Source organism: Macaca fascicularis, chromosome 15 (assembly GCF_037993035.2).
Source record: "Macaca fascicularis isolate 582-1 chromosome 15, T2T-MFA8v1.1".
Lineage (NCBI taxonomy): Eukaryota > Metazoa > Chordata > Mammalia > Primates > Cercopithecidae > Macaca > Macaca fascicularis.
In genome coordinates, this window is record NC_088389.1 from 15746592 (window position 1) to 15773106 (window position 26515).

Below are 26515 nucleotides of genomic sequence, written 5' to 3' on the forward strand. Positions count from 1 at the left end.
AGGCAGGGGCATGGCAGACATGGATCAGGAAGGAGGACTCGTCTCTGAGCTCCGTGAGGGCCACGATGGGCCCTGTTCACCTCTGCTCCATGCAGCTCAGAGGTGGCATTCAGTGGCTATGTTTGTGATTGAAGGAAGAAATGAGTGAATATTTGATGAATGATGACAAAAAAAGTGGGGGTCACTATGAGGGGTATAATGTGACCCAGAGAACCAGCAAATAGACAAAGAGAGGCCCAAAGAGAGGACCACAAGGATAGACTGCCAGAAAGTGAAGAAAGCCACACTAGCCTGGGCACCGTGCCTCATGCCTGTAATCCCAGCACTTTGGGAGGCTGAGGCTGATCGCTTGAGCCCAGAAGTCTGAGACCATCCTGGGCACCATAGTGAGACCCCTGTCTCTACAAAAGATTTTAAAATTAGCCAGGCATAGTGGCATGCACCTGTAGCCCCAGCTACTCAGGAGGCTGAAGTCGGAGGATCGCTTGAGCCCGGGAGGTCGAGGCTACAGTGAACCATGATCATGCCACTGTACTCCAGCCTAGCAGGGGTGACAGAGCGGTACTCTGTCTCCAAAAAAATAAGCATAGAATTACCCTATGGCCCAGCACTTCCACTTTTAGGTATATATCCAGAAGGGTTGAAAGTGGGGACTCAGATAGGGATTTGTACACTCATCTTCATAGCAGCGTGATGCACAATGGCCAAAAGTAGAAACAACCCACATGGATAAACCAAGTGTGGTCCATCCATACAATGTAATATTATTTAAGTCTTAAAAAGGAAGCAGCTTTTGACACATGCTACAATATGGATGACCCTGGAAGACATTATGCTAAGTGACAGATACTGTATGACTCCACTTACATAAGGTCCCTAGAAAAGTCAAATTCATAGAGACAGGCCAGGCACGGTGGCTCACGCCTGTAATCCCAGTACTTTGGGAGGCCGAGGCGGGTGGATCACTCAAGATCAGGAGTTTGAGACCAGCCTGGCCAACATGGTGAAACCCCGTCTCTACCAAAAATATAAAAAATAAGCCGGGTATGGTGGCACATGCCTGCAATCCCAGCTACTTGGGAAGCTCAGGCAGGAGAATCACTTGAACTCAGGAAGCAGAGGTTGCAGTGAACTGATTTCATGCCACTGCACTCCAGCCTGGGCAACAGCGAGGCTCCGTCTCAAAACAAACAAACAAACAAAAAAACAAATTCATAGAGACAGGAAGTTGAATGGTAGCTGCCGGGAGCTGGGGGAGCAGGGAATGGGATGTTAGTGTGGCTCATGTCTATAGACGGTGGCTCATGTCTATAATCCCAGCACTTTGGGAGGCCAAGGTGGGCGGATCATTTGAGGTCAGGAGTTTGAAACCAGCCTGGCCAACATGGTGAAACCCCGTCTGTACTAAAAATACAAAAATGTCCCGGGCATGGTGGCACACGCCACCTCCCAGTAGCCTCCCAGCTACTCGGGAGGTTGAGGCAAGAGAATCGCTTGAACCCAAGAAGCGGAGGTTGCAGTGAGCTGAGATCACACCACTGCACTCCAGCCTGGGCGATAGAGCAAGACTCTGTCTCAAAAACAAAGAGTTCTGTGGATGGATGATGCTGTGCAACAACGCAAATGTACTTAGTGCCACTGAACTGTGCACTGAAACACAGCTAAAGTGGTATGTTATGTGTATTTTACTACAATAAAAAAGAGAGAGAAGCAGAGAGTCAGTATGAAAGGGAGGAAGACTGAGACCGAAGAGACAACATGAGAAGGAAGCGACCCCAGGGCCAGGAGTGGAAGGCGCAGGCGGCCAGGAGGGGAAGGAAGGTGCGGCCAGGCCGGGTGCCACAGGGCTCACCTGCTCCTTGGTGCGGCCCTCGCGCTCCCGGATGTGGGTGGTCACGATGCGCTCCATCTCCTCCCGCAGCCGCGGGTACTGCTGGAGCTGGGGAAGGGCAGGAGGGCAGAAAGCCACGTACACAGGGGGCATGGGTAGGGAGCACCCACAACCCATGAGTCCAGGGATCCGCGGCGCAGGGTGGGAGGCACACACAGAACGCCCACGACGCGGGGAAGAGAGACCTGGGGTCCCAGGACGCTGATGGCACCAAGCCACGGCCACCCCTTTCCCCCAAGTGTGGGTTCCAAATGTCAATTCAAGGGTCTTCCTGGTTCCAGGCCCTCTTCACTGGCCTACCTGGGCAACTTCAGGGCAAAGGGGTGGTTCCCGTGGGAGAAAGGCCATGGGAATGAGGCTGCCCCACTGACTGGTTAGGTCGAGACCTTGGGACCGTTAGCTCCCAAGGTGTTCCCTCATCCTCAGGGCCACCCCGTGCCTTCCTAAAGGCGTGGAGGGACAGCTAGACGGGGAATCGGGCAGGGGACAGCCTCCGGATTCCTATCCAGGAGGAATCGGGGGAGGACAGGGCCCAAGGTGCCAGTTGGCCTCCTGAGTCAGGCTGGGGACAGGCAATGCTCCTTGTCAGAGCTGGGGAGGGGGTTCGGGGGAAACCAGCAGTCACACCAGAGGACATGCAGGAAACACAGGCAAAAGCATGCAAGGGCTGGGGGACATGCGAGGCGGGGGCCAGCAGCATGAGCAGTACCCCGCGGGGCCTGGCTGGGCCCTGGCCCTCTTGGTGGAATCCATTCAGCTGTTTCCCTTGCATGCCCCTGCCTGGCACCACCATCCCCAACCACATCTGCCCGGCTCTGGCCAGCCACACTCTCTCGACCCCACTCCCTTGGGGTAGGAGCTCAGCAGCACCCTTTTCCCCCCAGTTCTTATGAAGGGAGGCTGAAGGGGAAGTTGCTCCATGCCCATCCCCCTCTGCCTGTGAATCGTGCCCTCAGCTCAGTCGGGCTCTGGACACAGCCCAGGTGATTCACTTGACTACAAGGTTCTGCCGGACTTCAGCTCCTCCAGAAAGCCTGCCCCGACTGCCTGAGAGCTGAGTTAGGGGCCTCTCTCCACTCCTCTCCCACTCCACCTCCTCCAATCAACTGGGTTGCAACTGCCCCTGAGGCAGGGCTGGGGCAGGGCCAGGCCCATGGCCAGTGCCGGAAGAGGGCGTGTTGGAGAATGAGGGAATGAATGAAGGATGGATGCCAGGGTGAGTGGCACAGGGTCCTCAGCCCTCTGGCCCATGATCAGATCTTCCCGGGGAGGAGACTCAGTGCGTTTCTGTTGGTGGGAGCCCACCCCCAGGGGCTCTGGTCCTGTGGGCCCATCCTCCCCACGCGCTGGCCACCTGGGGCCCAGGCAGCGTAATGGGGCAAAGCTGGGAGCGCTCCTCGTCCTTCTTCCCGTGGCTGGGTCAGGCCCTTCAGGTGGGTCCCCCAGTGGAGGAAGAGGCCCAGGGATTGGTGTGCCTGAGTCACAGGTGGTGATTCTGAGGGCAGGATGGGGGCCAAGGAGTTTCGAGGAGGGGCATCAGGAGAGGCAGGAGGATGGGGAGAAAGCAGTGCCCTGGATATCGGTCCAGGATGCCAACACGAGGGATGCCCACATCACACCCATCATCCCGTGGCTGTGCCAAGGGTGTGGCTGATGTGGCTAAGCTCAGGAGGCCTGAGGGAGGGGCAGCCTGAGACCAGGGGCTTAAAAACAGTGACTAGAGGGGCTCTGTGGACCCCACTGCTCCTGAGGCTCAAGGAAGAGCTCCTGCTCTTTGCAGTCTGCAAGTCTGGGCAGACATTTAGGACTGGGTCACCACCACCAAGCCTCTTCTGAGGTGGTCCCAAGTGCTCCCTCCCAGGGTAGAGTTTGGAGGAGCGGGGAGAAGGAGGGAGGAGGAGGGAGCAATTTGCCAAAGAGCATGACCAATTCTCCCACTAACCGCCTGGATGTCACATGTCTCAAGTTTTCCACGTGTCACCCATGGCAGGGCAGCCTCCACCCCTTTAAGAAGTTCTGTTCCCTTTGAGCATCTTTTTCCATTCTGGCTGCCTCTGAACATTTCCAGGACATTTCGCCAGCTTTTCAAAAGGAACTTTCCCCTCTCAGCCGTTGGCTGAGGGGGCGGTCAGCCTGGAGCCCCCTGGGTTAGCGGTCAGGGACACAGCCCCTGGAGCCATTCAGCCCTGGGTTCAAAGCCAGCCACTGTCTGCTGACTCTCCTTAGAAAAGTGACCAGACCACTCTGGACCTCAGTTTCTCCATGTGGAAAATGGGGTAGTAATGACACCTTCCCTCCTAGGGTTGTTGAGAGAACTGAGCAGCACACCCCATGCCCAACATTAAACTCTTGATTTCACTCAGAGATGGCAAGTCTAATCCCAGCAGGGCTAGGAGTAATGAGAGTTCACTTATTAACACTCTTTAAACCTCTGGCAGGAGTGACTTGCTAAACTTAGAAAACTCGAGGGAAGGAAAAAAATACACATACAAAGATAGGTGGGTTTTGACTATAAGGAAAAAAATAATTATGATCCACTAAACCAATCAAAAGGCAAAAGTGGTGGGGCGCGGTGACTTACACCTGTAATCCCAGTACATTGGGAGGCTGAGGCGGGTGAATCACCTGAGGTCAGGAGTTTGAGACCAGCCTGACCAATATGGAGAAACCCCATCTCTACTAAAAATACAAAAGTAGCCGGGCGTGGTGGTGTGTGCCTCTAATCCCAGCTACTTGGGAGGCTGAGGCAGGAGAATCGCTTGAACCCAGGAGGTATAGGTTTCAGTGAGCTGAGATCGTGCCATTGCACTCTAGCCTGGGCAACAAGAGCGAAACTCTGTCTCCAACAACAACTACAACAACAAAAAGGCAAAAGTATCCATTTCCTCCTTGTAGACCAAAGGTTTCCTTTTCAAATATTTGTTGATCAGTTTTTTCTGCTCACAAAAATCACACAGATGGCAGGGCACAGTGGCTCATGCCTGCAATCCCAGCACTTTGGGAGGCTGAGGCAGGTGGATTACTTGAGGTCAGGAGTTCGAGACCAGCCTGGCTAACATGGTGAAATCCCATCTCTACTAAAATTACAAAAATTAGCTGGGCATGATGGCGCATGCCTTTAATCACAGCTACTTAAGAGGCTGAGTCACGAGAATCGTTTGAACCCAGGAGGCAGAGGTTGCAGTGAGTCGAGATCGTGCCACTGCATTCCAGCCTGGGCGACAGAGCAAGACTCTGTCTCAAGAAAAAAAAAAAAAAAAAAAAAAAAAGACAAAGAAAAAAAAATCACACAGACTCACTGTGAAAGATTAGAGCATGACGCCGGGCGCGGTGGCTCACGCCTGTAATCCTAGCACTTTGGGAGGCCGAGGTGGGTAGATCACAAGGTCAGGAGATCGAGACCATCCTGGCTAACATGGTGAAACCCCATCTCTACTAAAAATACAAAAAATTAGCCGGCATGGTGGCAGGTGCTTGTAGTCCCAGCTACTCGGGAGGCTGAGGCAGGAGAATGGAGTGAACCCGGGAGGCGGAGCTTGCAGTGAGCCAAGATCGAGCCACTGCACTCCAGCCTGGGCTACAGAGCGAGACTCCGTCTCAAAAAAAAAAAAAAAAAAGATTAGAGCATGACTAAAATTTATGAAGTGGGCTGAGTGTGGTGGCTCATGCCTGTAATCCCAGCACTCCGGGAGGCCAAAGTGGGTGGATCACCTGAGGTCAGGAGTTCGAGACTAGCGTGGCCAACATGGTAAAACCCTGTCTCTACTAAAAATACAAAAAACTAGCTGGGTGTGGTGGCGGGCACCTGTAATCCCAGTTACTCGGAGGCTGAGGCAGAATTGCTTGAACCTGGATGGCAGAGGTTGCAGTGAGCCGAGATCGCGCCATTGCACTCCAGCCTAGGCAACAAGAGCGAAACTCCATCTCAAACAAAACAAAACAAAACAAAACAAAAAAAACTTCATGTCTCTTAGTGCCTACTGCATGGCAGTAATAAAATCTGTGAAGTGAAAATCAAAAGATTCCTATGGTGAATACGCTTTTGGGATTTTATCATTCACATATATTATTTTTTCTCCAAAATACTACATATTCTTTTCTGAAACCTGCTTTTTTTTCCCCCAAGGAGGGACAAGCAAATCCCATCTTTTTTTAATCTTTAATTTTAATTTTTTTTTGAGGCGGAGTCTCAATCTGTCACCCAGGCTGGAGTGCAATGTCTCGATCTCAGCTAACTGCAACCTTTGCCTCCTGGGTTCAAGCAATTCTCTGCCTCAGCCTCCCGAGTAGCTGGGATTATAGGCACCCGCCACCACACTCAGCTAACTTTTGTATTTTTAGTAGAGACAGGGTTTCACCATGTTGGCCAGGCTGGTCTTGAACTCCTGACCTTGTGATCCACCCACCTCAGCTTCTCAAAGTGCTGGGATTACAGGCATGAGCCACCACGCCTGGCCCCCTGCCCTGTCTTCTTTTTTTCCTTTGAGACGGAGTCTCACTCTGTCACCCAGGCTGGAGTGCAGTGGCGTGATCTTGGCTCACTGCAACCTCCGCCTTCCAGGTTCAAGTAATTCTCCTTTCTCAGCCTCCCGAGTGGCTGAGATTACAGGTGCCCACCATCACACCTGGCTAATTTTTCTATTTTTAGTAGCGACAGGTTTCACTGTGTTGGCCAGGCTGGTCTCAAACTCCTGATCTCAGGTGATTCACCTGCCTCGGCCTCCCAAAGTGCTGGGATTACAGGCGTGAGCCACTGCACATGGCCAAGCTTTTTTTTTTTTTTTTTTTAAAGACAGGGTTTTGCTCTGTCTTCCAGGCTGGAGTGCGGTGGTGTGATCACAATCACGGCTCACCGCAGCCTCGACCTCCCAGGTTCAAGCAATCCTCCCACCTCAGCCAGCCAAGTAGCTGGGACTACTGGCTTGTGCCACCATGCCCAGCTAATTTTTTAAAACTTTTGTAGAGACAGGGTGTTACTATGTTGCCTAGGCTGGCCTCTAACTTCTTTTTTATTTATTTAAAAACAGGGTCTCTAAAATAACCCAGGAGTGCAGTGGTGCAACTGAACTCCTTGGTTCAAGCCATCCTCCTGCCTCAGCCTCCCAAGTAGCAAGGACTGCAGGTACACACTGCCACACCTGGCTAATTTTTTAAAAAACTTGTAGAGACAGGGTTTTGCTGTGTTGCCAAGGCTGATATTAAACTTCTGGCCTCAAGCAATCCTCTCGCTTCAGCTTCCCAAAGTTCTGGGATTACAGGTGTGAGCCATGGTACCTGGCCTATATAAACATTTTAATGGGTGTGTAATATTCTATTGAATAGATTTATCACAGTTTACTTAACAATTTTCCTATTGGTGAATATTTAGATAGTCTCCAGTTTTTCTTTTTCTTTTTTTCTTTCTTTTTTTTTTTGAGACGGAGTCTTGCTCTGTTGCCCAGGCTGGAGTGCAGTGGTGTGATCTTGGCTCACTGCAACCTCCACCTCCCCAGTTTAAGCGATTCTCCTGCCTCAGCCTCCCGAGTACCTGGGACTACAGGTACATGCCACCATACCAGGCTAATTTTTTATTTTTAGTAGAAATATTTCACCATATTGGCCAGGCTGGTCTTGAACTCCTGACCTTGTGATCCACCCACCTCAGCCTTCCAAAGTTCTGGGATTACAGGCGTGAGCCACCGCACCTGGCCAGATAGTCTCCAGTTTTTCAATATTCTAAATAGCCTGGCAATGAATATCTCTGTGGTTAGATTTTTGCTTTTCTTTCTCTGTGATTGTTTCCTTAGGATAGATTCCTAGAAGACTGATTACTAGATATAAACATTTTAAAACCATGAAACACTTTGACTCTCATTCCAAAAGGAAAGCAGTAATTATGGTAAAATTTGGAAACAACCCAAATGTCCATCAAGAAGGGACTGATGCCAGATGGTGGCTCATGCCTATAATCCCAGCATTTTGGGAGGCTGAAGCAGGAGGACTGCTTGAGGCCTGGAGTTCAAGAGCAGCCTGGGCAACATAGTAAGATCCTGTCTTAACAAAAAAATTATTAGGCTGGGCAGGATGGCTCATACCTGTAATCCCAGCACATTGGGAGGCCGAGGTGGGTGGATCACTTGAGGTCAGGAGTTCAAGATCAGCCTGGCCAACATGATGAAACCCCAACTCTACTAAAAATATGAAAAATTAGCTGGGCATGGTGGGAGGCGCCTGTAATCCCAGCTACTCAGGAGGCTGAGGTAGGAGAATCGCTTGAACCTGAGAGATAGAGGTTGCAGTGAGCCGAGATCGCACCACTGCACTCCAGCCTGGGCGACAAGCGTGAAACTCTGTCCCCCCCCAAAAAAACCCAAAAAATAAACAATAAAAACAAAACCAAAAAAACCAATCAAACAAAAAAATTAGCTGGGTGTGGTGCTACGTGCTTGTAGTCCCAGCTACTTGGGAGGCTGAGGCGGGAGGATCGCTTGAACCCAGTTTGAGGCTGCAGTGAGCTATGATGGTGCCACTGCACTCCACGCTGGGAGATACAGCAAAACCCTGTCTCTAAAAAAGAAAGAAAAAACAATGGGATAAGTACTACAAATACATCTGTAAGGATGTTCACTGTAGCATCATTTGTGAAGGCAAAAAAAAAAAAAAAAAAGCAAAAAATTTAAACTTAAATGTCCGTCAAGAGGACATTGAACATATAAATCATGCCACATTTCTACAGTAGAATACAACTCAGTAGTTAAAGAGCGTGAGACCGGCCGGGCGTGGTGGCTCACACCTGTAATCCCAGCACTTTGGGAGGCCGAGGTGGGCAGATCACCTGAGGTCAGGAGTTTGAGACCAGCCTGGCCAACATGGTGAAACCCTGTCTCTACTAAAAATACAAAAATTAGCCAGGTGTGGTGGTGCTCACCTGTAGTCCCAGCTACTTGAGAGGCTGAGGTGGAAGTACCACTTGAACCCAGGAGGTGGAGGTTGCAGTGAGCCGAGATCATGCTACTGCATTCCAGCCTAGGCAACAGAGTACGACTCTGTCTCAAAAAAAAAAAAAAAAAGAGGCCGGGCGCGGTGGCTCAAGCCTGTAATCCCAGCACTTTGGGAGGCCGAGGCGGGCGGATCACAAGGTCAGGAGATCGAGACCACAGTGAAACCCCGTCTCTACTAAAAATACAAAAAATTAGCCGGGTGCGGTGGCGGGCGCCTGTAGTCCCAGCTACTCAGGGGGCTGAGGCAGGAGAATGGCGTGAACCCAGGAGGCGGAGCTTGCAGTGAGCCGAGATCGCGCCACTGCACTCCAGCCTGGGCAACAGCGTGAGACTCCGTCTCAAAAAAAAAAAAAAAAAAAAAAAAAAAGAAAAGGCATGAGACCAATCTTTATGGAGCAACATACAATGATTACACAACACACTGCTCAGTGAAAAAGAATGAGCGGTGGCTCATGTTTGTAATCCTAGCACTTTGGGAGGCCGACGCAGGCGGATCACCTCAGGTCAGGGGTTCGAGACCAGCCTGGCCAATGTGGTGAGATCCCACTCTACTAAAAATACAAAAATCAGCCAGCGGTGGTGGTGCATGCTTGTAATCCCAGCCACTCGGGAGGCTGAGGCAGGAGAATACTTGAACCCAGGAGGCAGAGGTTGCAGTGAGCCGAGATGGTGCCACTGCACTCCAGCCTGGGCGACAGAGCAAGATTCCATCTCGGGGAAAAAAAAAAAAAAGGAATGGAGATGATTGATGCTTACTTGAAACTCAATGCTAAGGCGGATGTGCCTCCACCCACCAGCATAGGAAAGTCCTTCAGATACAGGTGAGGCTGGGCTCACCCCTGGCGCCTCTGATTTAGCCTGCTGGAGAAGCTCCTGCAGGCAACTGATTCTCTTGCACCCCCCTGGGAAGAACTGCTTTAGACAACCTGGCTAAAAATTCTCAAAATGCCCAAAAGCAGACAAATAGGAAAAAGGCATCTAAAAAGTCACAGACAACTCAAAAGAGGCCGCCCCGTCTAGCATGCACGGTTTACTCACTGTAAAGTGAGTAATCCAATATGCTTTTAGGCAAATTGGTTTTTAGGAACTAGGACAGCTCCCCCTGCCCAGGAGTCCCTGACCTCACACCCTTTCCTCTGACCTTCCTAAATCTGAATCACACTCTGCTTCTCTTTTCTGAGACTCTGTTTTGCCATCTGCAAAATGGGAATAACAACACTACCCACGTCTCAGGGTGGTTGAGAGGACTGAGTCAGATAGTAAGGGCAAGCACTTAGCCCGTGCTTGGCACATAGTAGGTGCTCAGTAAACAGCTGCCATCTCCTTAACATCATCTTCATCACTGGCATAGGTGCCACCAAGGAGACTTGGGTTGGAGTCAAGTCTTCTGGCAGGGATGGGGGCCTGGAGGAGTCATGAGTGCAAGCACCCAGGGTTAGAAACTGGCAGGAAACACTAGGGCTGGGTCCCTGTGAGTAACCATGAGGCCTGCTCAGGAGATCGTTCTGCCCACGGGAGGCCATGGCCACAAGGAATGGACGGCCAGGTCCAGCCCCGCCCAGGCGGCTGTCATACCTTTTCGCTACACTTTCTGATGGTGGCTGTGAGCTCACTGACTACCATATCCACACACTTGATACTGGGCTCTTTGAGCTTCTGCACCTGCTTTTTCACTGTGGCTTCAAAAGCGAGGTCAGGTGTGAAGAGGCCCGTCCTGCACCCGGGGAGGAGGTGGGGACAGGAGGAGGAGCAGCCGTGAGTGGGGAGAAGTGGGTGAAAGCCAAGCAGAGACAGGAATCCAGGGGTGGAGAGGATGGCACGGGCATGGGGGAAGAGAGAGACATCGACACAGATAAAGAGAGAGAGAGAACAGAAGACAATGTGAGCGTGGGACTGGCCCTCCCTCGCCACCCGGGGTCGGCACCTCCCAGGTGCTGCCAAGCATCCCCTGGGCTCCGTGGGTATGGCCAGAGGTACGAGGGACCAAGTCCCTGCTCCGTACAATACCCTTATTGAGTTCAGATCCTCTTCCCAGGGATGCTCCTCGGCCTCACTGAGGCTGCCTGCTCTCTCCCAGTGCCATCTTTGTCCACGGCCTTGGGTTCTTCTAAGGAGCTGACCCAGGCCAGGACAAGGCCAGGACCTCATCCACCCATCCTGTTCAATTCTACGTTTCCCAGTGTCCTGGAATTTGCTTCATCCTGACTCCAAACCTCAGCACCATTTCCTATCTCTAGGGTTGCCACATCCAGTTGCCCAGGCCATGCACTGCACAACTCCAGGGGGCTCCATTCTCATAAATCATGGTGCAGAGGCCGCCTCCTGGAGTTGCAGCATAGCAGCCTGACCTCCACTCTCCAGCTCCCTGCTCTAGTCGTGACCCTCCCTTTCTCTTCAAGGGGCATTCCTTGTCTCTCCTCCACAGGAGTTTGGTGGAACCAAAAGACAGAAAGAGAAGAGGAAAGACAGAAAGAGTGGAGGTGGTGATAGAGACGGGCCAGGACAGCAGTGGGGAGAGGAAAGGAAGGGAGGCTGGAGGGTGGAATCGAGGAGCACTGGACTTGGAGTCCAGAGCCGTGGCTTCAAGTAACAGCTCTGCCACCTCCTGACTACTGTGACCTTGGGCAAGCCACTTGATCTGGAGCTTCACTGTTCGTGCTGTGAAATGAGCACTGTCCTCCGTGCCCTGCCTCCCTGCGTGGTTCTGTGAGGCTTGGGTGGTGGCGCAGATGGGAGAAGGGCTCTATCCTTGGAAGGCCAAATGTGGATGGAAGGGAGGGAGAGGCCCTGCGTGAGGGTCCTGCGTGAGGGTGAAGTGAGGATGGGGAAGATGAAGGACAGTGGGGAGCCAGGGCACCTGCTAGTCCTGGGTCCTCTGCACCCCTCTGGCCACCCAGGCCCACCGAGCAGTGCCCAGGACTGCCCTGCACTTCACCTGTCTCCAAGGCTAAGGTTTCCCCAGACCCCTCCCTGGAGCTCCCAAAGATGACACCTCTGAGGACAGGGAGGGGGCGCAGGGTCCCCTCAAGCCCTATTCTCTGAGCTGGGGGAGCTCTTGGTGGGCTCTTGGGGTAAACAGCCAGCCATCATCCCCGTCTCACCCATGTCCAATCCCTGAGTCCCCAGACCTGGGGGCCAGGGGTGGGTGAGGCCCCCTCAGAGGCACATTCTCTCCTGGTCAGTGGCGGCCTGCCTCCCCACCCCGCTGAGGTCTGTACATGCTACCGAGGAGGCAGGGGGGGACATGGGGAGGGAGCGCCTGGCAGCAGTGCAGGGCGGGGCAGAGGCAGTGGGGGCTGGCCCGGGCCTCCGGGTTACCTTCTTGGTGCACTGTCTAACGGTGCTGATTAGCTCCGAGATAACCATGTCCACACACTTGAGACACGGTTCTCGGATCTTCTTCACCTGCTTTTTCACAATGGTCTCAAAGGCCATGTCTGGGGTAAACAGCCCCGTTCTGAACGCCCGGAGCGGGAGAAGGGCACAGTGTCACAGGCCAGTGCCAGCCAGGAGGGCCAGATCGAGGCCCCTCCCCAAGCCCATGAACTCTGCCCGAAGGGCCCTTCCACTACCCCTCTCTGGGCCTCGGTGTCCCCAGCTGTAAAATGGGAGGGAGGGGTTCTAATGAAGGGTTTTTTTTTTTTTTTTTTTTTTTTCCCCGAGACAGAGCCTTGCTCTGTTGCCCAGACTGGAGTACAGTGGCGCGATCTCGGCTCACTGCAACCTCTGCCTCCTGGGTTCACACCATTCTCCTGCCTCAGCCTCCCAAGTAGCTGGGACTACAGGTGCCCGCCACCATGCCCGGCTCATTTTTTTGTATTTTTAGTAGAGGCAGGGTTTCACCGTGTTAGCCAGGATGGTCTCAATCTCCTGACCTCATGATCTGCCTGCCTTGGCCTCCCAAAGTGCTGGGATTACAGGCATGAGCCACTGCGCCCGGCCTTAATGAAAGGTTTTCAATTGAGGCTGTTTGGGGCAAGACAAGGTGGTTGAGAGGACTGAGTATCTGATAATATAAGTCCTGCTTCCTCATAAGGGTCTGTGCATACAGAAGGTTCTATGGCCACAAATGGCTTGAAAATTGCCAAACTGGGTTCTCCATAAGAGCCTTTCCAGGAATAGAGTGCTTTGTTTTAAGACTAGGAAAGAGATCTTTTTTTCTGTGAATTGGCCAGTGCAGTTATCAGGAAGTAAATTCCATGCCAAATCTTGGAAATGAACCTGCATGAGAGCAGGGGACACTGGGTCTTGTTCACTGCCTGGCAGAGGGTAGGTGCTTTAAATTTTCCTGCCCAGTGGATTTGTTGGATGAACACAGCATAGATCTGGGTCCCTGAAGGGGATCTAAGCTTTTGAGGAACAGATTCCACCTCCCAATCCTGTTTCCTGCTCCACAGGTTGCCTAGAAGGAGGGCAGTGGGGTGGAATGGGATTGACTCTGGGCTAATGTGAATACAGGAGGGTCTGGAGGGTTGCAAAGTCCCCGGCCGTCATAAAAGGACACAGCTTCATACTTAGATGCTCCACCCCAGGCCCTACCTAGTGGTTTGGGTATCTTTGCCCCGTCACCCGGGTGGCACTAGGGGAGCTATCTCACCCTGGGGATGGGCCCAGCCCCAGAGGGTGTTTCCCCGGCCACCTGCGCCCTGGGCTGTGCCCAGTTGGCCCAGCAAGTTGCAGTAGGCGGGGTGGCCCGGGTCCACTGCCCCAAGCTGGAACCTGTCATGCAGGGAGCCAAAAAGTTGGGGTGAAGAGGACTGGGGAACAGAGCTCTCAGTCCTTCCTGAGGGAGGCCCACTTCATCACTCCCTGCGCCTCTGTCCCAGACCCCCTGCTTCTGGAGTTCAGCCCCCCTCCCAGGCCCCAATACGTGCCTAATGCCATGGATATTCTTGATAGCATAGCTGATCTCCCTTCGAAGTTCCTTCTCGTCAAACTCCATCTGTGTAGAAAAGCAGAGAAAAGGCTGGTCAGGGCCTGTCCTCCTACCTGGGAGGTCAAGACAGGGCCCATACCACACCCAGGGCTGGGCATCAGGGCCTCTGGGGTGGGGGTCAGCCAAAGCACACACAGAGAGACTCCTGAGTGAGGGTGGGGGGGTCCTGAGCCATCCTGTCCCCAGGGCTGCCTGACCTACCTTGACCAGCTCAAAGGGGAAGCGCTCGTGGAAGATTCGGTTAATGCGGGCTCCCCCTGACAGTTCATAGGTGTCGATCTGATCTCCTGAGCCCTCAATGCGCTTCTCAAAGTCTACGGCGAACTGCTGGACCATCCTGGGGGGAGAGTGGTGTGGCCTGAGGGGGCACGAGCAGCCCAGCAAAGGGAACCCTGGGAGAGCCCCCTGCTGAGAGGCTGGGGGTGGGGATTCAGTGATAGGAGCAGGAGCTGGGGGAGCCTCACTGCAGCAGGGCCTTGGTCTTGCGAGCCGGGTCATCAGGGCGGAAGTTCTTGTACTCCTCCACCTCCTTCTCAATGGACAGCAGCTGGCTCTGCAGCTTGTTCCGCAGCCCCGGCAGTGTGTCCCGGATGTGGTTCGTCAGTTGCTGGGGGTAAGGGTGAGGAAAGGGTTAAGGACAGATGGTCACAGGGCCAGGAAGGGACTTGGATGCCAGGGGACTGTGTGAATGTGGTGAGGTGGAGTGCTAAGGAGGGCAGCCCTGCCACTGCTGTCCGGACCACTGGCATGAAAGCTGGTTCATAGAAGGAGCTTGCAGAGATATATTAGTTGAATTAATGGGTGCATAATTTTCAGTAAAGCCAGAAATCTGGATTTGTATTTGGAATTTCCTGATTTTTGGCCAATTTAATATTTTTCTTTTTCTTTTTCTTTTTTTTTCTTTTTTTTTTTCGCTCTGTCGACCAGGCTGGAGTGCAGTGGCCGGATCTCAGCTCACTGCAAGCTCCGCCTCCCGGTTTACGCCATTCTCCTGCCTCAGCCTCCCGAGTAGCTGGGACTACAGGCGCCCGCCACCGCGCCCGGCTAGTTTTTTGTATTTTTTAGTAGAAACGGGGTTTCACCGTGTTAGCCAGGATGGTCTCGATCTCCTGACCTCGTGATCCACCCGTCTTGGCCTCCCAAAGTGCTGGGATTACAGGCTTGAGCCACCGCGCCCGGCCTTTTTTTTCTTTTTTTTTTTGAGACGGAGTTTCACTCGTCACCCAGGCTGGAGTGCAATAGTGTGATCTTGGCTTACTGCAACTTCAACCTCCGCCTCCCAGGTTCAAGCAATTCTCCTGCCTCAGCCTCCTGAGTAGCTGGGACTGCAGGCATGCGCCACCATGCCTGGCTAATTTTTTGTATTTTTAGTAGAGACAGGTTTTCGCCATGTTGGCCAGGCTGGTCTCGAACTTTTGGCCTCAAGTGATCCACCCGCTTCAGCCTCCCAAAGTGATGGGATTACTGGCATGAACCACCATACTGTCCCAATTTAATATTTTTAGACGTGTGTCTGAGGCAGGGGTGGCCAGAGGGCTGCCCCTTGGACCCTCTGGGTTTAAAGCCTCCTTTGAGGTCATTCTCAAGTTCTAGCACTCCTTGCTAAGTGCCCCCACACAGTATCTCCCTGAACCTTTACAACAATCCTATGAAACAGGTCTGATCACCATTGTCTCCATTTTACAGATGCAGAAATAGAGGCTTAGAGACCAGGCACGATTATGGCTCATGCCCGTAATCCCAACACTTTGGGAGGCCAAGGCGGGCAGATCACCTGAGGTCAAGAATATGAGACCAGCCTGGCTAACATGGTGAAACCCTGTCTCTACTAAAAATACAAAAATTAGCCGGGTGTGGTGGTGTGTGCCTGTAATCCCAGCTACTTGGGAGGCCGAGGCAGGAGAATGGCTTGAATCCAGGAGGCGGAGGTTGCAGTGAGCCGAGATCGCACCATTGCACTCCAGCCTGGGCAACAAGAGCAAAACTCCATCTCAAAATAAATAAAGAAAGAAAAAAAGAAAATAAAGAAAAAAGAAATAGAGGCTCAGTGAGCCAGAGAGAGTGTCTCAGAGAGGGAGTGACAAAGCTGGGATTGGAACCCAGGTCTTGCCTACACAGACAGACAGACAGTCAGACAGACAGACAGACACACACACACACATGCTTCAGTTCTGGACGCCCCATTCCAGATAGAGAAAAGTCCTGAGAAAGTCCCTGGGATTCCCTGTTAAGGTCTTCAGCCAAGTATACTTGAATCCTGGCTCCCAAACCCAAGCTCTTCCCCATGACACCCTCCACATAGGTCTTGGCCTTCTCCATGTTGGGGACTTCCAGGTCCCAGACGGGGAAATGTCAGCGAAGCTTTGCTGCTACCTGGCTGTAGGGCTGTGGGAAAGTTGCTTTGATTTTCTGAGCCTCAGTTTGTCTATCTGAGGCTAACCTCTGCTGGTCACTCTCAGAACACACTTAAATTATCCTGTTTTCATGCTTGTTTCCCCAGGCCCATCCTGGCTTGGTCGCCTACCTGATTGAGGACCTTCTGCAGGTAGGGCGTGCCCATACGGTCAGCCAAGTGGCGATAAGATGGATGGGAGAGGAAGAACTTTCGTTCAGCAGCCAAGGCAGCGGTAATGTCCTTCTTGCCATCAATGTCCTTCTGGCTCCGGTTCACCACCCCAATGTAGCCTGTGAACAGTATCAAGGTCAGGGCAACCAGCCTCAAGGGGAAGAGAGGGGTGGGGAAGGGCTGGGGAGTGGTTGAGGGGCATGGCCTGCTTACCTCTGCGCAGGGGGAGCAGCTTGTTCTCCAGCACGTCACGGGCATCTGTGCCCTCGTCCATCAGGTCCAGCTTGGTGATGACCCCGATGGTGCGCTGGCCTGGGTGCACCAGCGGGAGGGCTGTCTACAGCTGCACCCACTCTCACACATGATTCCATGCACTCCCACTCCCGCCCCCCTGCCTACGCAGCCCCCTGCCCGCTCACTGCCTCCTCTCTTTCCCCCTCATTCATTTTCCACAGAGTAGCCAAAATGATTTTTATTTATTCTTCTTATTTTTTTTTATTTGTTAGAGATGGGATTTCACTTTGTTGCCAGGCTGGTTTCCAACTCCTGGCTTCAAGCGATCCTCCCAAGTTGGCCTCCCAAAGTGCTGGGATTTACAGGCATGAGCCACTGCACCTGGCCTTTTTTTCTTTTTGGAGACAGGGTCTCACTCTTGCCCATGCTGGACTGCAGTGGTGCGATTAGGGCTCATTGTAGCCTCAACCTCCTAGGCTCAAGTGATTCTCCAGCCTCAGCCTCATGAGTAGTTGGGACCACAATCGTGCACCACGGTGCCCGGCTAATTTTTAATTTTTTTGTAGAAATGGGGTCTCACTATGTTGCTCAGCCTTGTCTCGATCTCCTGGGCTCAAGCGATCCTCCCGCCTCGGCCTCCCAAAGTGCTGGGATTACAGGCATGGGCCACCATGCCTGACCTCAAAATTATTTTTAAAGGTACATATCTGATCCTACCACTATTCTTAGACCGTTCAGAGGCTCCCCTTTACACTAAGAATAGACAGCCCGCAAGCCTGGGACTTTGTGCATTGGCCACCGGGTGGGAACCTACCCTGGGGGTCCACCTCCTTGGCGACCTTGAGGGCGTCAGAATTGGCCAGGTCAGAGTTGGCAGGGGACACGGCCAGGATGAGGCAGTTCTCCTTGGTGACAAACTGCATCAGCATGTCCCGGATCTGGAACTCGATGTCGGGAGGTTGGTCCCCCACCGGGACCTTGGTCATTCCGGGCAGGTCCACCAGGGTCAGGTTCAGCACTGGACAGAGCGGCGAGAGGGTGGGCTCAAGGCGAGGGGCGTGGCCGCGGGCGAGGTTAAGGAATAGGGCGGGGCTTAGAGGAGCTGCTTGGGAGCAGGGTGGCAGGTGGGCGGGACTAGGAAATCTCAGGGCGAAAGTGGCTGCATGTTGGAGGCGTGGCCGGAAGTGAGCGGAATCCACGGCTGGGTGGAGCTTGGAATAGGATGATGCGGAGGCAGGGTCGCTCTAGGGGCGGAGTCTGCAGGAGGAGAGAAGCACGCAGAGGGGCGTGGCCAAGAAAATGATTCTTAGAGGTTGGGGCGGGGCCAGGGTCCTCACCATGCGGCGAGTAGACGCGGAGGTTGATAGGCACCGGCGAGATGCCCTTGTTGGTGCCGGTGACCCGGTCGGTCTCGGCCTCGATCTCAAGGCGCACCTCCTCGAAGTCGGTGAATTTCTTTCCCTTGCAGTGCAGGAACTCGGCATATTCTGCCCCAGAAGCGGGCAGGGGAAGGGCAGTAGGCATCAAGTTCTGGAACCCCACCTGGGGGTTTTCATCTCCCACCGGTAATAGGACTCCCTAGACACACCTAAGCAGAACCACCACCCACGTCTCCATTACGTATTTTGATCCCTGCTATCCCTAAGGGGGACGAGGCCCACAGTCACGCAGTAACCAAGTTTCGTGGCCAGGCTGGCCCTCAGCTTGGGGACGGAGGAGAGGCTGGAGTGGGCAGGCCTGGCTGCTGGTGAAGGAGGGCACGTACCTGTGGTTGCATTGACCAGCTGCAAGACCAGGGGACGTCGGGTGACAATGCCAGATCCTCGAGGCAGGAAGTCCCTGCAATGAGTTGGAGGTCAAAGGAGGGTCAAGATATGAGGGTGCGCCCTCTGTTCCAGGGGTACCTGTCCTGCCCCTGGGAGAGCCAAAGCTCCCTCCAAAGTGCTGGCCCCACCACTCCTTAGCCCAAGGGCTTCAGGTAACTAAGGGGATATGGCAGCCCAGAAAGGTGGAAAATACTTTTCCTTAAGTCGCCGGGGTCACAGAATTTATGTATCTGAGCTGCCAAGAGACTGGATCAACTCCTAGATACGTCCTGTGTTGGTTTTGAACCAACAGGAAGTCCCTGCCCCAACCCTGTCACTGCCATTCAGCCCCAGAGAAACTGAGGCATGGGGTTTCCCACACGCCTATGCATCCAGTGCCCACAGAGTGGGTCCCAGGAAACGGAGCTGTAACTTCTCCCCTCCCTTCCGCTGTGGGGCAGGGCAGCATCTCACTTCCCCTTCTCCAGGCCCCATATGGCTAGGGTTGAAGAAGAGTGGGGAAGGAGACGGCAAGGAAAAGGACTCATGGGCTGGGTGCAGTGGCTCATGCCTGTAATTCCAGCACTTTGGGAGGCTGAGGTGGGCGGATCACCTGAGGTCAGGAGTTCGAGACCAGCCTGGCCAACATGGTGAAACCCTGTCTCGACTAAAAGTACAAAAAAAATTAGCCGGCAGGGTGTTAGGTGCCTGTAATCCCAGCTTCTTGGGAGGCTGAGGCAGGAGAATTGTTTGAACCCAGGAGGCGGAGGTTATGGTGAGCCAAGATTGCGCCATTGTACTCAGCCTAGGTGACAAGAGCAAAATTCCATCTCAAAAAAACAAAAAAACAAAAAACTCGGTCTTCTTGGTGCCTACTGCATGCCAGGCGCTGAGTGGGGCTCCATACGGTAGCCCCATGAGGCAGGTGCTGTTATTACCCCCATTTTGCAGATGAGGGAGCTGCAGCTTAGAGACATTCAGGTTGCACAGCCAGTATCTGGCAGAGCAGACCCTGGTCTCAGATGTATTTACTCTGCAGTGAGACTCCCCTGCGCTTCAGCCCCCTGTGAATCCAGCCGCCTTTGAAGGACTGGACCGAGGGGTCCCAAAGTCATCCACTGTCCCCAGACCTGACAGTCTATAGCTCAGACATCTGCTCATGCCAATGTCAACCTCAGCTGTTCTTTTGGCTGACTCTTGTGGGTGCCAGTTCTCTGTCCAGTCAGCTCTTTTCATCTACCTCCCTCTGCACTGCCCTCCAGGGTGGTGCAAGCATGAGAGTGAAGGCCTCTCCAGGAACCAGGATGTCAGAATTGCCAGTCATGGGATCCCCAGGGCCCAAGAAAGCGGGGAGCAGGCTGAAGCCCAAGGGACCATTGAGACCCAGCCAGCGCCTTATTCATGGAGAGGCCCAGGGAGGGAAAAAGACACACTCAGGCTCTACAAAGCCAGAAGCGGAACCCAGGTCTCTTGCCCCCAGCCCAGAGCCTGACCCAGACTCACAAGTCTTCTTCCACCCCAGGGTCAGGAGCAAAGGGTGTTAGGTACAACAGACTAGATCCAGAGCTCCTAGGTTCAAAGCCCCTTCTTGAAGCCTCTCCACTGCCTCATATCTGGGGAAGCCGAGGCTGCTGGGGAGGAGTCAGGAATTACACTGGAGAAGGAGGATGGTAAGCCCTATGTATATTCATCATTTCTACACACCAGGCAAATGCTTTTCATTCTTGCCAGTGAGCTTTAGGCAGGCAGGGCAGCCTCTTTCTGTCTGCCACTGTATCCCAGTGCCCAGGACAGGGCTTAGCACACAAGGGGCACTCAGTAAATTCTGATTGAATCCCCAAGTCCTCGAATCTGTGCTCTGATATAGAGATTATCATTTTATAGAGGAAGCGGCTGAGGCTCAGCGAGGTGAAGTGACTCACCCGAGGTCACACAGCCAAGCGGGGATTCAAAGCCGAGTGTCTGTTGGTCCCTCAGCCTGGGAACTTCCTCATTCAATGGTGCTGCCTCAAACCCAAGAAGCCAGACTTGGCTTTTTATGTAATTCAATTAAATTCAGTCTGTGCCGGGCCCTGTGCCGGGCTCTGGGGATGGGAGATGATGAGTCAGACAGTTCCCACCCTGAGGAACTCACAGTGTGGTGGGAGAGACAGACAAGTAAACAGATAATGCAATGCAGTGTGGTATGTGCTAGAACAGAGGTGTGCCAGGCGGCACAGAGGGAGGGGGTTTGCTGAGGGGTAGGAGGACTTCCGGTCTCAATCTCTTCCATCCTTTACTCAAAGACTCCTTTGGGGGCGTGACTTCCAGTTTTGGGAGTCCCCCAGGGCTGTGGAGATAGAACAGCTGTTCTCATAGAAGCTGGGGTGGGTGGGGGGGCTGGGGGTCCACCCTATTCTCCACCAGCTCCTCACCAGCAACACCATGGTAACAGTAGTTGCCATGGAAACCACGGGAGGGGCTGGAAAGGATGGGACTCCCCACAGAGAGTCCCCCACGCAGAGACATGGACTTTCCCTGGAGTTCTTCCCCGAGAGGCCTCTCCTTGAGCACATGGGCCCACTCAGTCCTGGTGAGCCTGAGGGGTGGAGGTCTCCAAGGTGCCCCATAGGGGGTGCGAGGAGCCCAGGACCCAGCTGGCGAGAATGCTACGTGGTCAGGGTCTGGGCCAGCTGCCCACTGCCTCCCAAGGGCTGCTTAAAGGACAAGTAGCTTCTGGGAAGCAGAAACTAGAGGCAGGGCCATGTCTGGGGGTCAACCCCTCCCAGGGACAAGATCTCCTGGTGCCCAGATGGGGAGGTGGCCCATCTCTGTCATGGCCCAGGTTCTCAAAGTGAGGCCCTCATGCAGCCTGCCTCAGAATGCCTTGGGTAGTTTGTCCAGATGCATGCTCCTTAGGCATGCTGGGCTAGAATCTCAAGAGGGCTTCACCGGGAGGCAGAGTCTGGATTTTAAACAGATCCTCCGGTGGTTTCCACACTCCCTGTCAACTTTAAGGACCACCTGCCCTGTGCTGAGGAGCCAGGGCCAGGCTGGCTCCTACATCAGATCCTACATTGGCCTTTCCCTGGCCTGGTGCCTGGTGCCAGGACCCGGGAGGTCTGCTTCCCAGTCTCACGCCTAGATGCACAGTGGGGAGGACCAGCAGGTCCCCAGGTCCGGACAATGAGCTCCTCACTCACTTCCGGGTTCCTGACTGGCACAGGCCCTGCACGTAGTAGGTGCCCAGGCAACACGGGAAGGAATGTGCATGACTCAGCAGCTCCCTAGCTCTTCCCTTTCACCTGGACACACTGTCCCACTTTTGCGCTCTAAGGGCCCCCTGGGGTGGTCCTCCTTCCCCCGAGTGGGGATCCAGACCAGATCCAGCCTCCAGCTCCTGGTTAGGCTGAGGGAGGACAGAACAGGTGCCCAGAGAAAAGTGTCAGGCCCACCAGCCTCGGAGGCTGTGTGCTGTGCCCGGCGTGGGAGGGGCGGCTGCTGGCATGCCAGTTCTCCCCACTCATTTGGAGCAGATGGTGGGTTCCCAGGGAGGCTGTGCCTGGCCATCTGCAGAGGCACCTTCAAACGTGAAGCATAGGGGGACAAAATAAACACCTCTCAGGACCCCCAAATGCCACACTCCCTATCTGAACTGGTGCTGTCACCCTGAGAGGGGTCTGGAGAAACTGAACCCAAGGGCTGACGTGACCCCTACCCCTACCCCTACTCTAGGACCCGAGACTTGGGGCCAGAGCTCCGGGATCCTGGTTCCCAGGCCCTGCTGAATGCAAATGATGCCAGGAAGTAACACGCTTAACTGGGCATGCACCCACTGCCAGTCATTCCTCTATGCCTCCTCCTTCTTGGGCTCTGATATCAGATGAATCCTGCATTGAATGTCCAAGCTGTCATATAGGAGCTGTGTGGCTGTGGACAAATGACCATACCTCTCTGAGCCTCAGTTTCCACATCAGTAAAATGGGTTGCTGTGAGGCTTATACAAGCTGATGATTGAACCAATGGCGGCTACTATGCTTATAAATAATGATAGTTTGCTGGGCATGCTGAGAGCACAGGCTAGACTCCCACAGCCTCGTCACCAGAAGAGGCAGCAGGGAGAGAGCTGGAGGTGGAAGGCGAGGGGGGTGGGCAGGGGCACCCTCTGAAGCAGGGAGCTGGGGTGCCGGCAAGGGAGTGGGTGGGCCAAGAAATACAGCTGGGAGGAGGTGAGACTGCCCCCAGGCAACAAGTCCCTCTCTGTTCCAGCTGCCCCAGGGGACCCTAGGCAGCCCCACGTCACAGCTCATGAATTTCAAGCTGAGGTTTGAACACTGCAGGGCAGTTCTGGCCTTGGCTTTCCTTGATGTTCTGATGGCCCCGCGAGCAGGGACTAGGCTAGACCTGTTTGTCACAATATCCCAGCACCCAGCACTGAATCTGGCACGTAGCAGACTCTCAGGACACCCACATTGACCAAAAGAGTGAATGCAAGATGAGCTCTACCATCGGCTTCATTGTGTAGGGGTAGAAACTGAGGCACAAAAGGGAAGAGTCTTGCCCAAGATCATGGTGCAAGTTGGTGACAAGGCAGGACTGGTACCCAGGGTTCCTGACTCCGGGTAGGTGCTCTCTCCACAGCAATCTTTCTCCCTATTAAGCCGAGCCTATTACCTTCCCTTACTCCTTATCCTCCCATCCTTCCTACTTTCTTTCCCACCCTCCCTCCCTTCCATCCATCCAAGTGTGGATGACTTTATATTTTCAAAATAGAAATCGATCGCTTTTGCCTCTAATTTTAAAAATCATATGTTCTCCATTTTAAAAGATTCAGAAAATGACCAGGCGCGGTGGTTCATTCCTGTAATCCCAACACTTTAGGAGGCTGAGGCAGGCAGATCGCTTGAGGTCAGGAGTTTGAGACCAGCCTGGCCAACATGGTGAAACCCCATCTCAACTAAAAATACAAAAATTAGCAGGGTGTGATGGCACGTGCCTGTAGTCCCAGCTACTTGGGAGACTGAGGCAGGAGAATCGCTTGAACCCGGGAAGCGGGGGTTGCAGTGAGCCGAGATCCTGCCACTGTACTCCAGCCTGGGCGACAGAGTGAGACTCTGTCTCAAAAAAAAAAAAAAAAAAAAATTCAGAAAATACGTGAAATATTTAAAAAATAAAAACCAATCATCCTCCTAACACCTGATGAGAGCCACTGTAAACATTTTATCATTAATAATCATCATCATGGCTAAACACTGATGAATTGCTGACTGTCAGCCAGGGACTCTGCCAGGGACTTGAAAATCTACATCAGCACAAGATTTCTTTTTAGAGTGACGGAAATATCCTAAAATTAGATAGTGATGATGCTTGCACAACTCTGTAAATATACTAAAAATCATTGAATTGTGCCTTTAAAATGGGTGAATTGTATGGCATGTAAATTATGCCTCAATAAAGCTGTTTAAGAAATCTGCATCCTGGCCGGGCGCGGTGGCTCAAGCCTGTAATCCCAGCACTTTGGGAGGCTGAGACGGGTGGATCACGAGGTCAGGAGATCGAGACCATCCTGGTGAACACAGTGAAACCCCGTCTCTACTAAGACTACAAAAAACTAGCCGGGCGAGGTGGCGGACGCCTGTAGTCCCAGCTACTCGGGAGGCTGAGGCAGGAGAATGGCGTGAACCCGGGAGGCGGAGCTTGCAGTGAGCTGAGATCAGGCCACTGCACTCCAGCCTGGGCGACAGAGCGAGACTCCGTCTCAAAAAAAAAAAAAAAAAAAAAAAAGAAATCTGCATCCTTTGGATTGATTCTTGCATGGCTGTGTGAAATCAGAGTGATAAGTTTCTCCATGTTACAGGGAAGACACTGAGACTCAGAAAGGTGAAATCACATGCCTCTCAGGCACCCACATGCACACTGGGTTTTCAGCCCCCTTGATAGCTTCTCTATTCACCTAACATATCATAGATATTTCCAAAGTTATTCAGCATGCAGCCACATCTGGATCCTCTTTCCCCTTCCTTCCTTCCTTCCCTCCTTCCCTCCTTCCTTCCTTCCTTCCGGCCGGGTCTTGCCCAGTTGCCCAGGATGGAGTGCAGTGGTACGATCATAGCTCACTGCAGCCTCAAATACCTGAGCTCAGGCGGTCTTCCCACCTAAATCTCCGAAGTAGCTGGGACTACATGTGTGCACCACCATGCCCGGCTATGGATCCTTATTTCTTATCACCAGCATCCTGATGAGAAGGAACCCCAGCTCGGCCACTAAATTATTTCCCTGTTCTGAACCTCAGTTTGCCCATCAGTGAAATAGGACACAGGCCAGCAGCTCCCTCCTGGGTCTGTTAAGGGAATGCCCTGACATCTGGCAGTAGAAGGACCTAACGGGGGTGCCCATTGGTGGGTCCCAGTTCCTGAGCACGTGCCACCTGCTGGGTGCTTTATGTGCTATAGCATTGCATTCCTTCTAAATGGGGACCCAGGTTGGAGGTGAGGGTGCATTCACCTGCTGAGATTTTTCTCCTCACCCTGGCTAGTGGCCTCCTTTTCCTGAGCTAAGAGAGGCACATGAGACAGAGTGATTAAAGAATAACACAGTCATGACTAGATACATTGTTAATATTAACCATGGTTGGAGCTGCCCTCTGCCAGGAGTTCTGAGCCCAAGGCAACAGGCTTCTTTCATCCTCTACAGCTTCCCATCTGGGAGAAAACAAAGCCCTACCCCACACAGGGAGGGCCAGGTCATGGCGGGAGAGGATGATCAGGGAAGGCATCCCAGAGGAGGTGTTGGGTGATGTGAGACTTGCAGGAAAGACCCAGTGAAAGAGGAAGACAAGGGCAGGGTGAAGAGCTTTCCAGGGGCTAGGCGCGGTGGTTGGAACCTGGAACCTGTAATCCCAATACTTTGGGAGGCTGAGGTGGGAGGATTGCTTGAGGCCAGGAGTTCAAGCCCCAGCTTGAGGCCAGGAGTTTGAGACCTGGCTTGAGGCCAGAAGTTTGAGACCAGCCTGGGTAACGTAGCAAGACCCTGTCTCTACAGAAAAAAGAAAAAAGAAAAAAGAAAAAAGAAAAAAAAAAAAAAAAAAAAAAAAGAAAAAAGACGCTTCGGCCGGGCGCGGTGGCTCAAGCCTGTAATCCCAGCACTTTGGGAGGCCGAGACGGGCGGATCACGAGGTCAGGAGATCGAGACCATCCTGGCTAACACGGTGAAACCCCGTCTCTACTAAAAAATACAAAAAACTAGCCGGGCGAGGTGGCAGGCGCCTGTAGTCCCAGCTACTCGGGAGGCTGAGGCAGGAGAATGGCGTAAACCCGGGAGGCGGAGCTTGCAGTGAGCTGAGATCCAACCACTGCACTCCAGCCTGGGGCACAGAGCAAGATTCCGTCTCAAAAAAAAAAAAAAAAAGAAAGAAAAAAGACGCTTCCAGGTGAGAGAACAGCATATGCAACAGCACCCCAGGAGAGTGAGAGAGTGGGCACAGCCCTGCTTTCCCCACGAACTGTAATATATTCAGGTAGACCAGGAGGGAGCGGCTGAAAGGAAGCAGGACTGGGTAATCAAACCTCAGGGGCCCAACTCAGGTGTGGGGTTCGGTTTTGAGGGCTGGGAGTCCAAAGAGGGCTTCAAGTTAGGAAGATAGATTTGGGAGGCTGGAGAGAGTTCCATGCTATTGGGCGGGGAATGGGTTAGGGGGGCAAGGGAGGAAGTTACTCTGCTGCTAAGACAAAGGGGCTGGAGTTTGAGGTAGACAGGAGTGAGCTGGGCAGAATCCACAGGGCATGGGGGCCGAGTCGGATGGGGAGGATGGCGGAGCCGGCAGGCAGTCGATCTTAGGGCCTCTGGCCAGGGCAATGGGAAGATGCCATTTAGGAGAATATTTTGAACACCTTCCAAGCTCAATATTACTTTTTTTTTTCTGTTGCTTATAGTAATTCTAAGTTGCCAGGCCTGACTTCTCCAAACGATTCTTGTTTCTTAGCCAGATTTCATTCTAGGGAATGGGTGAGAGTGCCAGAGAGTCACCCAGGAAGACGAGGAGAGGAGGAAGACTCTCCAGTGTGTAGGTGTGTGCACACATGGGTGGGACTGGGGTGGGGAATAGGGAGACAGAAACATGGAAAG

At 53.2% G+C, this 26515-nt stretch overlaps 1 protein-coding gene across 8 annotated transcripts in view; it reads right to left on the bottom strand.

The window, feature by feature from the left end:
• Nucleotides 1-26515, bottom strand: part of DNM1 (dynamin 1) — a 52846-nt gene that overhangs the window by 19029 nt on the left and 7302 nt on the right. For 4 of the 8 annotated variants that reach the window (XM_065530950.2, XM_065530951.2, XM_065530949.2 and 1 more), the window contains exons 2-11: nt 18373-18446; nt 17945-18094; nt 17422-17625; nt 16587-16685; nt 16332-16492; nt 14272-14414; nt 14009-14144; nt 13746-13813; nt 12190-12328; nt 1853-1939 (exon numbers count right to left, since the gene is read on the bottom strand). In XM_065530950.2, coding sequence (XP_065387022.1) covers nt 1853-1939; nt 12190-12328; nt 13746-13813; nt 14009-14144; nt 14272-14414; nt 16332-16492; nt 16587-16685; nt 17422-17625; nt 17945-18094; nt 18373-18446 — 1261 coding nt within the window. Of the gene's footprint in view, nt 1-1852; nt 1940-10446; nt 10586-12189; nt 12329-13745; nt 13814-14008; nt 14145-14271; nt 14415-16331; nt 16493-16586; nt 16686-17421; nt 17865-17944; nt 18095-18372; nt 18447-26515 lie in introns of all 8 variants that reach the window. The other 4 variants (XM_005580766.5, XM_074016426.1, XM_074016424.1 and 1 more) reach the window with 3 other exon arrangements.